A 15577-nucleotide genomic window follows, 5' to 3' on the forward strand; every position below is an offset into this window, starting at 1 on the left:
TTCTCTAATTACTCCAGCTTCTGATGGTAGTTTTTTTTCTGCTTGAGACCAGTTGATTCTTCCTGTCTGTGCTGCTTATTTGGAACCAAATCATCTATAATCTTATGGCATGGCTTCAGAGCCTGACTACCTAGGTCTGAATCCCTGTTCCTCTGCTTACTAGTTAGTTGTGAGATTTGGTCAAGCCTCAGGCTCCTCATCTGTGAAATGGGACTATTAATACTAGCTCACAGAGTTGTTGGGATGATAGTGAAGAAATCTATGGAAAACACTTAAAATACATGGCTAACTTATATAATAGCTTCCATCTCCCCAAAATTTGTAAGCTCTATTAAAAAAAAAAAGGACCATATCTTAACTTTCTTTGTTTCTTCCACAGGCCCTAGAACCATGTTTTGCACATAGTAGGTATGCATTTTTTCCTATGGCTTTAGTGACTCTGACATCATATGCTTTTGGTTCTTTTTTTTTTTTTTTAGCTGCACTTAAATGATGTGTGTACATGATCACTCATCAAGTGGCTTTGTGAGTTTTGCTTCAAAGTCTTTGAATTCTTGAAATGTGTTCTTCATGTTGGTTTGCTCTAATCAGACATCAGGGCTCTGAGACAATAATTTGGAGAAAAGCAGTCAACTCAGTGGTTTGTAAACTGGCTTAAAGAAAAAGAAAAAAAGAATTCTGGCCTCCTGTGTGACAATCTGTTAGGAAAACCAGGCAGCTAGAATGTTGTGCAGAAAGAGAGCAGCAGGTTGGTTTGCTGTGTATGTCTTGCTTGGGTTCCATCAGTTGGTCCTTCCATCTGTCAGTCTGATTGATACTATACAGAACAGGGTCTTCCGTACCATTCGTTACGCTTGGCTGTCATGACTGCAGTGTGAAGTTTGGGAAACAAGCAAGTGACTCTCAGTCTTTGACGGGAACAGGCCTTGTGGGTATGGATAAGGTGTGAGAATTGTAGGGAATCTTCACCCAACTTATAAACATCAAAAGTATGTCAAGGCAATAAAAATCAAGTACAGAAAAAGCGAAGTAAGAATTATGGAAGAATTAAGGAATTGCCTCTTGCATTTGCTTCTTTGAGCTCAGTGAAGGTAGGACTATTAAAATGTATGTACTTGAACATGACACATCTTAAAAAAAAAAGGGCACTTGTGCTCCTCAGGTAGACCAAGCGTCTGGAAGGACCAGCACGTGTTAAGAGGATCTAATGGGAAAATAGGATTTGCCATAGAAATTACCTTACTCTGTTAACTTTGGACAATGTTTCATTGACTACAACTTGCCTTTCCCTTTAGAGAAAAGAATTTATGAGAGAAAAAAGAAACTCAGCTAGAAAAGGGTAAAAGAATCAAACCTTTCACTATGACCCAATATTTTTCTTTTTCTTTTTTAAAGTTTTGGGGCATTCCTTTTTCAAAGTAATTTCAAATTATTCAGATTTATTATAGATTTCATTTTCCTTTCTGTGGATTTAAGATAGCAAACAAAGTCTTTATAAAGTGTTACTGTTTGCCTTGATGGTTTTATCTATGTAGTGGTTTTATCTATATAATGATACCAAGAGGCTGAATTTTATGAAGAGGAATTTTCATTACCTGATGAATGTGTGTTGACTATCCCCATGTGCCTAGCACTGTGCTAGGGGCTATGAAGAATACAGAAGTAGTGTACTTAATTCAGTACTGTTCCCTGCACTGGAAAAATGAATGACTTCTTCCTTCCTCTAGGCATTAATGGTTTCTTTAATATCTTAACACATTCTTAGATCAGGAAGCTTGGGATACGCTATTTATGAAGAAAGGATTACTCTTGTCTTTCTCCACTTTGGGGCTTTAATAAGTTTGGAAAACAAGTTTATTCCTGTGTCTAGTATAATTTTTCTTGAAGATTGAACCTTTTTTTTTTTTTTAAATTTCCCTGGGTTGCTTTTGATTGCAGCAAATTTTCCTAAGCCCAAGAATTATTATGTGCAATCTTAGTTGCCAGGTAGACTACTCTTCTCCAACTGAATTATATGAGCATGTGGGATGGGATGGATTCCACACCCGCCCAGTTCACGAATTCAGTTAATGTGGATAGCAACTTTGGAAAAAAGTCTAATTTTTACATTTATTCTTGAGCTTGGTGAAATAATTTCTTTTCCTTTCCCTTTTTTTCTTTCTCTTTTTTCTTTGGTGTAAGGGAACACAGCAGTGGTCATTACAGCACAGATACCAGAACTAGAACTGTTAGGTTCAAAGCTTGGCTGTGCATGTTTGCTGTTTGATTTGGGCAAGTTACTGAACTTCTCTGTGTCTCAGGTTCTTTGTGTGTGAAGTGTTCATAATAATGACATCTATCTCATAGGGTTTTTGTGGAAGTCAAATGACTTGAAGTTGGCCAAGTGCTTAGAATAGCGCATGCCATTTACATGCCCCATGAGTATTTTTCATCTTTGTACCACCCCTTTTGAATCTTAGAAAAGGCCAGGGCTGGTGCTGGGGGAGTAGGGTGTTCATTGGTCTTAATGGTTTCTTGTCAATGGCTGCCTAGTTCTTAACTATATATATGTGTGTGTGTGTATATATGTATGTGTATACACATGTGTATATATATATACATATATATGTGTGTATATATATATATATATACACATACATATATACACACACACATACTATATACATACATATATAGGGTGGGGGGTGTGTAGAGAGAGAGAGAGAGGGAGGAGAGCCAGAGGTAGAGAGAGAATCTTAAGCAAGCTCCACTCCCAGCATGGAGCCAGATGGAAGGTTCGATCTCACAACCCTGAGATCATGACCCAAGCTGAAGTCAAGAGCTGGACGCTTAACTGAGGCACCCAGGCACCCCTTACTTAACAAAAGATTTTTTATTTCAGTGTGGATTATGATGTTTTCCTCCTTGGCTCTTACTAGAGGGAAAATATTTTAAAGTTCTGGAAGTTATTCTTTGCAAAATTACCTCTAGGTTAAAACTGGATTGATTGGATGTGGATGTTTAGAGACCATTTGTTGAAAAACAATTTTCATTTTTCTCTATTTAGATTTTTTATTTTCCTCCACAAACTGTTTAGCTCCAGTGTATGAAATCCCTCTCCCTGCTTTTTTGGACTTCAAATTATTAAACTGTAAGGTGTAAATAGCTTTGGTGGTGTTAGGAATAAAGGCTACTTATTTAAAGCAAAACAAAACAAATACAGGGCATACAGATCAATTGAAATCAGGGGCACCTGCAATTGTTATCAGACCTGACCCAGAGCTTTTCACTAGTAATTTGCTTTTAAATAGCACATACTCCCTTTGTAATAAAATGAATGACAGCCTTCTGACACCAGTGGAGCATTTTGCTTGATTGCTGGGAGGCCACCCAGCAATGATGAAGCATTGGTTTGTTTTTTCTGGAGAGGTATTTCCAAACAATAGTCATTTGGGAGTTATAACAGGCGTGGAAGGGAATATTGAAAAGGTGAATTTGACAGATGAATTATCATGGATCTGTTGATAAATTGAGTAAATCCAGTTTGATATATTACTATAGATAACTGGATATTTGGGAGATGAAATGTGAAACAACACTAACGAGGAAGAGTTAATTGAAAAATTTCCCCCATCAGCTTTATTTATTTATGTGTTTTATGTAATTGGCTTTGAAGTAATGTAAAAAATGACTTCTGGGTATCAATTTTTTGTTCTTTTTATGATGTGTTTAACTTCATATTTTAGGAAAAATAAACTGACTTGTAATAAAAGTTGCTTAAGAATTGTATATATTTTATAACAGGCAGTAGATTGTTTTGAGAAGTTATTTTCTTCTCTCTACTCAGTTTCTAAGCTTATGCTTTTCTTTTTTTCATAGCAATATGAAACTTTTTGTAAGTAGACTGACCTTTAGATTGTTACAGTTTTTCAACCAGAAATTATTTGATATTAAGGGAGACAAATGTACTGAACTTACAAATGTATTATGTTGGATTACTAACAATAGACCTAATTGATAAAAGTGATTTAATATATGTTGTGTTAATAGCTAAACCTCCAAAGCCCCTAATCTCCCATGGAAATATTGCTTTGTAGAACAAAATCCAATGAGAAGTTCTGGGATTCCAGAGTGAATTTGTACATTCCTTAGGGGCATTTTTGCAAGGGAGGTTGTTGTGTTTTGAAGGTAGTTGATAAGAGACCTGCACCACCAACCCCAGACCTGCACCACCAACCACCATCGTGCATTAGTCTCTACAAGGTATTTGGGTGTATGTATTCCTGTACCACTCGGTACCACCATTTAGCCACGGGAAGTTTCTGACCATTTGCAGCATACATTATAAATCAGGATGTCACTACCAGACAATCAGATTTGAACATTCCATGAACAAAGGAGCCTATATCCCCTAGGAATAGATCACTTAACTGTGTTTATGTCATGCTGTTGATATGCCTGCATTTACACAAGTCAGGATAGCACATTGTTTATTTATTTTAGGAGTAGATAATTGATCTATTTACCTAATTTTGGGTTAATTAGCCAATAACTGAAATAGGTAATTTAGCACGATTGCTTAAATACATGGGGGAAAATAAGTGTATTCTTCCAACCCCCAAATGACTCCTCTACCACCTTGGGCTTGTGAAGGAAGGATTTTGAGTCTTCTCCAAGTTGGGCTAATGTTGGCTGCTCTCTTTAAAACAATTTCCTACTTGGCACTAATACATGGGGAAGTCACTGGTAAATATTTGGGGAAACTCAGAGGATTTCCAACTCCTGAATTAGTCCCCTGGGGGACCTGGGAAAATTGCTAGATATATTGGTTGAATGAAATAAATGTATTTAAGCTATGTTCTCTTTCTGGTCTCACTAGGAGATATCACTGCTACTTGGGAATGTAGTAACTTTGGGGGCCAAATTTGTACACTCTAGTTGGGTGCAGAGATTTTTTTTTTCTTTTCTTTTTTTTTTGGCTTAAAAATTTTTTGTTTGTTTGCAGGAGACGAACTGAGAGATCTGGGGTCTTACAGAGTAGTTAAACAAAAAGCCAAAATACTGATCTAAATCTAAGAATGAAGAACCATAAATTGCTATATATTATTCAGTAATAAAAAGGCACTTAAAAAAATAAAAGGCAGGGAACTGAAAGAAATAAAAAAGCACAGTCAAGCAAATGAAAATTACTCATGATGTTATCAATCAGAGATAACTTTGTTAACATTCCAGTCTTTTTCTACACTTTTTTTCTCAATGTGTAACTCTGTTCTAGGTAAAGTTATATATCCTCATCTTTGTTACATATTATAAATATTTATCTAAATCACTTAAAAGTTCTACATAACCATTTTAATGAGTTCTTAATATGTCAAAATAAAGATACAAGAAAATTTTAATCCTTTACTTACTATTGAACGTCTAGAAAGTTTGCAACTTATTGTGATGTTGTGATTAAAATCTCCATACAAAAATCTTTGTCTAATTCTCTGATTAATTCCTTAGGGGGGGAAATATCTAAAAATAGAAGAACTAAAGGGATGCCTGGGTGGCTTAGTCAGTATAATTAACCATCTGCCTTTGGCTCAGGTCATGATCCCAGGGTCTGGGATCAAGTTCCTCATCCGGCTCCTTGCTCAGCAAGGAGCCTACTTCTCCCTTTTCTTGTTTGTGCACTCTCTCTTTCTGATAAATAAATAAATGAATAAATAAAATCTTTAAAAATAAAGGGACTAAGAATAAACACTTTTTTTTTTTTTTTTTTTAATTTTTTTATTTATTTATTTATTTGTCAGAGAGAGAGAGAGAGAGGAGCGAGAGTGAGCACAAGCAGACAGAGTGGCAGGCAGAGGGAGAAGCAGGCTCCCTGCCGAGCAAGGAGCCCGATGTGGGACTCGATCCCAGGACGCTGGGATCATGACCTGAGCCGAAGGCAGCTGCTTAACCAACTGAGCCACCCAGGCGTCCCAGAATAAACACTTTTAAAAAGCAAGATATATGCTGTCAAATTTCTTTTTAGATTGATTACATCTAGGTACACTCTGTAGTCAGCTGTGTACAGAAATGACCTCTTCCCGCAGACCCTAAAACGGATAAAATAATAATTATTGTAAAAATGTTTTCCTAATTTTGTAAACAATTCACATTCCTTTGATGACTAATTCATTGCATAGTTTTCATTTTATAAAACATTTGTATTTCTTTGGTTAAATATCTGTGTGGGTAAGTTTTTCAACTGGTTTTCTTTTGCTTGTGAAGTTGCAGAATGTGGAAGTGAGCATTTCCGCTGTGAAGATGGGCAGTGTATCTCTGCATCCTGGAGATGTGATGGGACCAGAGACTGCTTGGATGATTCGGATGAAATTGGCTGCCGTAAGTGAGGAGGGGCTGGGCTAAGTTCTTTTCAGATAACAGAAGTGCTTCCTGGTGAATTCAGCTGTACCAAAGGCAAAGAATTGTGCCTTTAGTGATAGATTTGGGATTGGGCTCAAGTCTTTTGAGATCTCTGTGGTTGGAGAGAACTGATGGCATTAAGCATTCCATTAGTTTCTTTTGAGGGAGGGGTTCAATTCACATCAGTTTCTGTCTTACCCATGACCTTGACCATGACCATGACCATGATACGGAAACAAATTTGTGAGTAGTTTTCTGAAGCCTATAAGCCTGTTTCAGATTATTCACTCTGGAAATTTTGTGGACCAACTGTGATTTGTAATGCAAGGAGGAGTCTGTTTTTTGTATAAAGGATGTAGTATAACTTAGGTAAATTGCACAAAAAGATCACAGAAGAGGCTAGTGCGGCTTTATGTTTAAAAAAATTACAGTTCTCATAACTGGAGGAAACAGACTGAGGGCTGCTGGAGGGGAGGGGACTGGGGGAGATGGCGTAACTGGGTGATGGGCATTAAGGAGGGCATGTGATATAATAAGCACTGGGTGTTATATACAACAGATGAATCACTGAACTCAACCTCTGAAACTAATAATACATTATATGTTAATAAATTGAATGTAAATAAAATAAAATAAAATTTAAAAAGAATGAAATCCATCGAACTTTTCAGAACCTCAAAAAATTATAGTTAAAAGCACAATAGTATTATAAACCCAAAGTTTAATTATAAAAATCACTTTTACATGTATTTCTTCATTTAGTTCTCTTAATATTCTGGGGTAGGTTTCAGATTAGGAAACAAAGATATAGTGAAGTTAATTCATCCATTAAAGTCTTCTTTCCTGCACAAATCCCAACCCTTATTATCTGTTGCTTTCTCAGCTTGCTGTATGTGATTAGTTGTACTCTTGTAATTTCATTCATTCTGATTTGTGAAAGACAAGGGTTATCATCCAAAACCCTTTGAATTGTTGGCCATCCAGTGGACAACAGAACAGACTTTGGTGCGTCGTTTGGATCATGATGCATTTGAAAATGAGAGAAGGATGGGGAATAGCTCTGTACAGTACTTCTCAAACACTCATGCACAAATGGAGTGCCTGGGGAGCTTGTTAAAGTGCAAGTTTTGCATCCATGTTTGGAGTGGGACCTGAGAGTCTGCATTTCTACAAGCTCCCACGTGATGCTAGTGCTACCAGTCTGTGAATCACATTTTGAGCAAGGGAATAGCTCTATTTGTAGAGACATGGTTATGTGCTACCCATTCACTTCCTCTGGGCTTCCCAAGTTCCTTTTAGGTTCATTTAAGAGCAGAAAAGCAAGAAATGTGTATTCTGGGATAGAAGGATAAATGAACAGGTATACAAATATCTCTTTAGAAATTGTTAATGTAATAATGATGTTCCGTAACAATGACCATAACAATGGTACCAATGACAGTAGAGATAGCAACTAACATTATACTGCACTTCCACATTTATTATTTAACTGATTTTTTATAGCAAAGAATGAAATAAATATAGTTCCCATTTTACGGTGCGTACATGGAAGCTCAAAGAAACTGCCAAAGATCATAAGGCAAGAAAATTGTAGAAATAATAATTATTCAATTGAAAACATTTCACATAATTTAACAATAACTCATGGTTAATTTTTATTTAAATTTAATATATTTTGTCATAGCTTTGTACGGATGTGTTTTGGCTGTTTGTTTTACTCTTTGTAGTTGTGTGTTGCTTTGGATTGTCAGTTTGTCGTGAGGCCATTGCTGAGATTATTTGGCATTGAATGCAAGAGTCCACAGATTCTTGCAGGGGATTGTTTACTATATATATCAAATATATTAAGCAGGAGTTAACATAGATTCTTTTGAAATAAGCACTGCTTGTTGGTATAATAGGGTGGATGTTTGACATAATGAGTCCTTTTCTGATTGGTTTTAGCTCCCCCTTCTTGCAAGTCAGACCAGTTCCTGTGTCAGGGTGAAGGTCTGTGCATCCCTAACTTCTGGGAGTGTGACGGTGACCAGGACTGTGAGGATGGCTCAGATGAACATCAACATTGTCGTAAGTGTTTGTAAGAGGGATTTTGTTTCAGCCTCCTAGACACCTAAAATCTAACCTGTTACAAATGCAATTAACAGTGGGACGATTTATAAATGCTGAGTTGGAACTTAATTGACAGGAGAACCTATGCTGCAGTCGCACTCAGGTTTAGAGGATACTGAGAGTCTGAATGTGCCGAAGAGTTATAAACATACCCCAGCTGTTTGGAAATAGGATAGGTTTCCAGTACTTAATTAAGATTGTGTTATACTCAATAAAGACACAAAACATTTCTTGGTATCTATTAGTGGGGTTTTCCTTTGTGTGGTTGGCAGTGGGATGGGTCCTTTTGCTCCTGCAGTGCACTCTCCATTGAAACCTTCTCTCCATTCTGCCTCAGCATTAAACTATCTTCTTTGTGATCAAGTAGAAGTGGAGCTAGTAGCTAGGTCTGTTGGAGGCAGTGTTGGTTATTGCTTCAGTGACTGCTGGTGGAGTCTGCGTAGGATGAGCTGCAAGGATAAGGAAGATGGTACCCATCAGGATGACCTTGGCAGTTGCTGCATTCCTGGGTACTGAGGAGGTTCAGGGCAGCAAACTGGGAGAAACTCTTAAATTCTGATTTCTTTGGGCTCATACTGGAAAAGGGTTTGACATGGGCATAGATAACTTGGACAAGAGAGTCATCTTGGGGAAGCATTGTGAGAAATATGCCATGTGTATCCTTCTTTTGCTTTTCTCTGTTAAGGATATTTATATAATTTAAAATTATTCCTGTATCAATGAGGATGTTTTTGGCTGCAAAGAATGAAAAACACTACTCAAAAAAGTTAAGCAAAAGGGGAATTTATTATCTTGCACAGTAAGAAGCCTAAATCTAGTGTTGTTCCAGGGTTGATTAATTCCCAGTTTCAGTAACATCAACCGGTTTTTCTCCCACTTTTCTGCTCTGCCTTCTTCAGCCTTCTGGCTTTCTGTGATTGCATGAAGGCTGTAGAAGTCCTGGATTTTACATCCCTCTAATTCTAATCTGAACATCTAGAAGAGAGAATATAATATCCTTTCCCCATCTATTTTTTTAAATGGTACTCCCCTCCCCAACAAAAAAAGAACACCCCCAAATAAAAAAACCAAAGCCTTTTTAGAAGTCTAGGTTGGACTGAGATGGAAATTGGAGAGAAGATATCAAACTGTCAGGAACCACCTCAGGCTCTTGACCCCAATTGTCCTGTGAAAGAGTCTAATTCTCGTCATTGTGTGGTGTTTACCTTTGAGTCTACTGCACATTCTGTTATAGTAAATGCACACCCCACAAAATCATGGACACTTATTTTCACTTTGTGTTGATTTTTAAGATGTCAGCCAAGATCCTGTTGGCATTTTTACAGTGATTGCTGACAAAGATCAAAGAAGAAAGTTGTTTTTGATGACTGCTTCATGTGAGAACTTGTTCAGTTGTTATGTGACTAGCAGTGGAGATTTGGTCGCCTTAAGTAGGGCCTGGATACATTTATAAAAGCTTGGAATTTAGCCCAGGACTTTGGAGTCCAGCATTGAGTGTGAACTCTTTTCAGTCAGGCCAAGGGTCTTTTGAGGAAGAGAATAGAAATCCCCCAAATGCCCATGAGTTTGACTTTGGTTTAAACCTAAAATGAAAACTGTATAATTAAGCAGCCTGTTAGGGCTTGTCAGTAGTGGTCAGGGGGTCTTTCAGCAAAGGGATGGTGATATTTGGGATAAAATGATTAAGGGGAAACTAGCAAACTATGTAGGGCTGTGGAGGTGACAAATGACAGTTCCGAGGAAGGCATGGACAAGAGCTAGTCAAGGCCAACCAGGAGCATGGCATGTCCAGATGAGGTCCGGTTGTGTGTCAGGATGTGAGGTGGAATGGCAAAAAGGGAGACCAGATCTGAAAGAGGGAGATGGGGTATGGTATCTCAGAAATACTGAACAGTGGAATTAAAATTGTCAGGCATAGTAGGGCAATGGAAAAAAACCTTTGTTTGTAGGAAATAATTTTCGTACCCCCTCAGTGGTCCTACTGGAAAGAAAGCAGATAGTGAGTACTCAGTGGGAACAGGATGGGGCTAGATCGTGAATGTCTGGAGAGCAGTGACTATGCTTTATTTAGATTGCATCTTTAAGACTTGTTATTTTGTCTAGCAGATAGTAGGTTCTTGATGGGTACTGAATGAATTAACGAATGATGGGTTACTTATCTTTTGGCTAGATAGGCCATTTTGGTTCCACTTTTTTCTTGCTTCCCACATGAAGTAGGAAGAAAGCTGAGCTGTAGATTGTGATACATGTAGTGGATGACCCCTTGCTAATAATAATACTTTTCAGAATGGATACAGACTCCTAAGTTAGGACAACTTGGAATAGAGATAACTTGGGAATAGAGATGGAGAAAACTTTATTGCAGTAATTTATAAGCAATGTTACATACCATTTTAAATGAGTATGGATTTCATAAGGTAAATCTTGCATTTTTTAAAAGAAGATTTTGTATTTATTTGAGAGAGAGAATGAGAATGACCGTGGGAAGGGGTAGAGGGAGAAGGGCTCGATTCCAGGACCCTAGGATCGTGACCTAGCTGAAGGCAGATGCTTAACTGACTGAGCCACCCAGGTGCCCCTAATTCTTGCATTTAAAAAAAAAATTTTTTTTTTTTAATTTGACAGACAGAGATCACAAGCAGGCAGAGAGGCAGGTAGAGAGAGAGGAGGAAGCAGGCTCCCTACTGAGCAGGAAGCCTGATGTGGGGCTCGATCCCAGGACCCTGGGATCATGACCTGAGCCGAAGGCAGAGGCTTTAACCCACTGAGCCACCCAGGCGCCCCATAATTCTTGCATTTTTAATGATAGAAAATTCTTTATTAGACATCCGTTAGCTACAGAATATGCCACTAAGGTCACGAGAGAACTCCTGATTATCAAGCAGGGTGTATACTTTTCCTTTTTCATCGCTGGATGGATTTTTCTATTGCACTTGACTCTGGCATTCACTCTCTCCTTCTTGACACTAGTACCTTGGCTGCCGTGACTGCTCACTCTCCAGTTCTTTCCTGAACTGCTTTGATCTGCTACCGAGCCTGTGAGTATGGCTGTTACTTAGAGCTGTGCACTTAGCAACTCTTCTTACTCTCTACTTTTCCAGGATAATTTCAACCAATCTTAGGATTTCAGTAACTCTGGATGGGCTGATGATACCCAAATCTATGCTTATGACGTAGATTTCTTACCCTCACTTCAGTCTTGTATATTCAACTACCTGTTGGAGATCCCCAGGATGCTTCAAATTCAAGTGTCCAAATGGAGTTAATCATCTTCTCCCCTGGCCTGGTTTTTCCTTCTATATTTTCTGGTCTATGTGAATTATCTTTTCATAGAAATAAAATTAACTTACTATAAGGGACCAGCAGAAAATACAACATCAGCCTCAAACTATTAGAAGTAGGCAGATCTAAGCCATTTTCCTTGTTAATCTGGAATATTGTAAAACATATTTCATAATGAAGGCATTTTATTGGAGGAAATATAAAGATGGCTATCAGTGACATTAAAGATGTAATCAGTTAGCATGGAAAGGATATCCTAATCCCTTAGGCACCTGAGCTAGAAATTTGGAATTATTCTTGATTCTTCTACCCATATTTAGTCACCAACTCTGGCCTAACATCTCTAAAAGTTCACCTCTTTCCCATTTTTATCATTACTGCCAGCAATCTTTTTTTTTTTTTTAAAGATTTTATTTATTTGACAGAGAGAGAGAGAGATTGAGAGAGGGAACACAAGCAGGGAGAAGCAGGTTCCCTGCTGAGCAGGGTGGCTGGTGCAGAGCTCCATCCCAGGACCGTGGGATCATGACCTCAGCCAAAGGCAGATGCTTAACGACTGAGCCACCCTGGCGCCCCAGTGCCAGTAATCTCTTATCTGGGTGACTGCAACAGCCTATGGATTGGCCTCCCTGCCTCTAGCCCTGTGCCTCCTCGGGTTCCCCCTGACACTGATGCTAGGAAGATTTGACTAAAACCCTAAAACATTTTGGTGTGTATCACCTCAAGAAGAAACCTCCAACTCCCTAACGTGGTTTACGGTGGCTTCTAAGATACAGCTGGTGCTTATTTTTCCATGTCTATCAGTTGGCTTTTCATTCCTTGAAATTTCCACGTGGGGTCACGTCAGTTCTCATAGTTCCCTTGGGCATATCATGCAGTGTCCCTCTTTGAGCTCCGTGCATGCTGCCTGAATGCTCGTTGCTAGACAGTCCTTTTTTCCCTTTTGACCTAGCTAACCTAGCTGCCTCTCCTGTAGGACCCAGGTGAGGTGTTACCTCTTTTTTTTTTTTTTTTAAGATTTATTTATTTATTTATTTGACAGAGAGAGAGATCACAAGTAGGCAGAGAGGCAGGCAGAGAGAGAGAGGGAGAAGCAGGCTCCTTGCCGAGCAGAGAGCCCGATGCGGGGCTTGATCCCAGGACCCTGAGATCATGACCCAGGTACCCCTGAGGTGTTACCTCTTAAAGAGGCTGTCCCTCTTCATGCTCTTACCTCAGAGTGAATTAGGCACTCCTCCCTGATCCTTCTATAATTAATTCCTTGGATGCCTGTACTTCACTTTCATAGTTTTCCCATTAATTCTTGAAGTGTTTTCTAGAAAATTATGAGCTCCTTGAGGGTAGGGACAGTGCCTCATTCACCATTGTATTCCCATTGTTGGTGTAATTTGTGGCATGTAATAGGCCCTCAGTAGATCTCTATGTAACGAGTGAGTAAGTGAATCCTAGGATCAGACTGGTTGATGGATCCATATAATTTTAATTTATCATTTCTGTATGTTTGAATGAGCTTTTAATTACTCCCTCCTAAACCCCTTTGAAATTGTAAGCACAGAGTATAGAATTGCTTTGGGCTTCAGTTTAAGAAGAAAGCCAAGAGACTTAAAATAATATTGGCACTTGATTTAGTTTTTCTTCATATTTTGTTTGAGAATACGCATGACTTGCTGCTTTGGGAATAAAAAAAGTTCTTTAATTTTATGTGGAAATTGGCAATATATACTTAAGTATTAATAGGGGAATTTAATGAGGAAGTATTAATCTTTTTAGCCTTACTTAGATAAAATTGTGTCTTCTCTGGGCAGAATTCAGACATTTAAGTGACTTCTAGAAAAGTTGTTCCATCCTAATTTTATTAATACAAGGTACTGGGAGAAAATATGAAATCATACTGTCAAAGTGTCAGATTGACTGACTGGAAAAAATCTTGTTTGCTGTTAAAGAATTACATAACGCATTCATAATGAAATAATTTTATTAAACAAAGAAGAAACGAGATGACATGAAAGGTATAATCAGTTAAGCATGGGAAAGGGTGGTAATTATGGATAGTTTTTAATGCCTTACTTATCACATGATAACCTTTATATGTTTGAATCTTCAAGTATCAACTCTAAAGCTGTGATTGATTATCCACTTGTCTTTTAGAAAGGTTTTTCTTACGGTTAGATGATGGCACACCACTTAACAGATGCATAATTTTGCCAGAAAACCAAATTTTTCCCGAACTTGAGTGTTGTTACTATATAGAAGTATAGGAAACTCTGTAAAAATTCAGGGGAAAATTTTTTTCTTCCATTCGATGATTGTAATTTTTTTCAGTGGATCACATTTTCCCCATTCCCCAAATCCCATGATAATTCCTGCCCTGGGCTTACAGAATAGCATTCACGTGATGCTTGCAGCCTCAATTCCTTAGATTTGATCTGTTTTATCCAGAGACAAATTTGATAAACTACCGATGACTTGCTTTTGCTTAGTGTAATCAACATAGGATAAAAACAGGCTGGTTAGAGTTGTTTATGGAAGTGATAAACATTCAATGTAGATAGTACTCTAAAGACTACTGAAGTACTCTAAAGAGTACTCTAAAGAGTACTAAAGAGATTTTTAGTACTCTAAAGAGTACTGAAGAGTAGAGAGAACTCTAAAGAAAAAAATCACCCGTATTTTTATCATTCAGAAATAATCACTGTTATAACCCTTCGGCATATATCCTTGTTTAAACAAGTATTTCAGTGTTTAGTGAGGGGGGACCTTACTGATCCCCTGCTCCTACGTATATGTGCAAAATTCTCTCATCCCTTTTATCGTATAGGTTATTGTATTCTCAACACATGTTGATAATATAATTGTCTACACCAGCATGCCTGAGTGTTTATGTGATTCTATGAGCATTTTTTAAAAAAAGATTTTATTTATGTATTTTAGAAAGAGTGAGAGCGAGAGCGAGAGAGAGCACATGTGTGCATGGGTGAGCCCGAGTGGTCGGTGGGGGGAGGGGGAGAAAAAGGAGAAGGAAAGAAACAAACTCCCCTCTGAGTGTGCTCTCTGAGTGTGGAGTCCCTGCTTTGGGGCTCAGTTTCAGGAGTCTGAGATCATGACCGGAGCCAGAATCAAGAGTTAGATGCTCAACTAACTGAGCATCTAAAATGAGCGAACATTTTAATAGTATCCTGATGATACCTTTACTTTTTTGTGTTGTGAGCTGTCTACCTTGGTGTAGCTGGGTAACCTGCTTTCTGAGCCTATGAACTTTTATGCTCAATATATTCTCTTGCCTTTGCTTTCACATTTCCTCACTCATCTTTGGTAAATGTCAGTGGATTGGTCTGTCTTTGGCAGTAATTATAAAGTAATATCTTTTCCCCTTCACAGCTGGGAGAACATGCTCAAGCCATCAAATTACATGCTCCGATGGTGAATGTATCCCAAACGAGTACAGGTGCGACCACGTCCGAGACTGCTCAGATGGAACTGACGAGAAAGACTGCCGTGAGTCCCTTTCAGTCTTTGCACTGTATTTGCTTTTCCCCTTTGTCCCTTTGGCATTTTAATCAATTTGTTAGATTTGTTGATGGACAGAAATGCCTACAATATGCCTCTTGTTATTGAAATCTCTTGGCAGATTCTTTTGTGGATTAGAGGTGATATTCTGATAGACTATTTTTAGCAAGACATTCTAAGTGTGTCCTGCCTTAGCGCATCAAATTTCTGTATTTTTTTGAAGAAAGGGACTTTTAACATTAACATAGAATCCTGAAAGGTCACTGAATACATTGAATATAAGATCCAGTTTTGTCAGTTACAGTTT

At 38.2% G+C, this 15577-nt stretch overlaps 1 protein-coding gene across 1 annotated transcript in view; it reads left to right on the forward strand.

Annotated features, from left to right (window-relative positions):
* Positions 1–15577, forward strand: part of LRP2 (LDL receptor related protein 2) — a gene marked incomplete at its 5' end in the record, with an annotated part of 198609 nt that overhangs the window by 30967 nt on the left and 152065 nt on the right. The window contains 3 exons of the mRNA XM_080799264.1: positions 6244–6351; positions 8317–8439; positions 15142–15258. Coding sequence (XP_080655390.1) covers positions 6244–6351; positions 8317–8439; positions 15142–15258 — 348 coding nt within the window. The remainder of the gene's footprint in view (positions 1–6243; positions 6352–8316; positions 8440–15141; positions 15259–15577) is intronic.

This window comes from Martes martes, assembly GCF_963455335.1.
Source record: "Martes martes genome assembly, chromosome: 3".
Classification (NCBI taxonomy): domain Eukaryota; kingdom Metazoa; phylum Chordata; class Mammalia; order Carnivora; family Mustelidae; genus Martes; species Martes martes.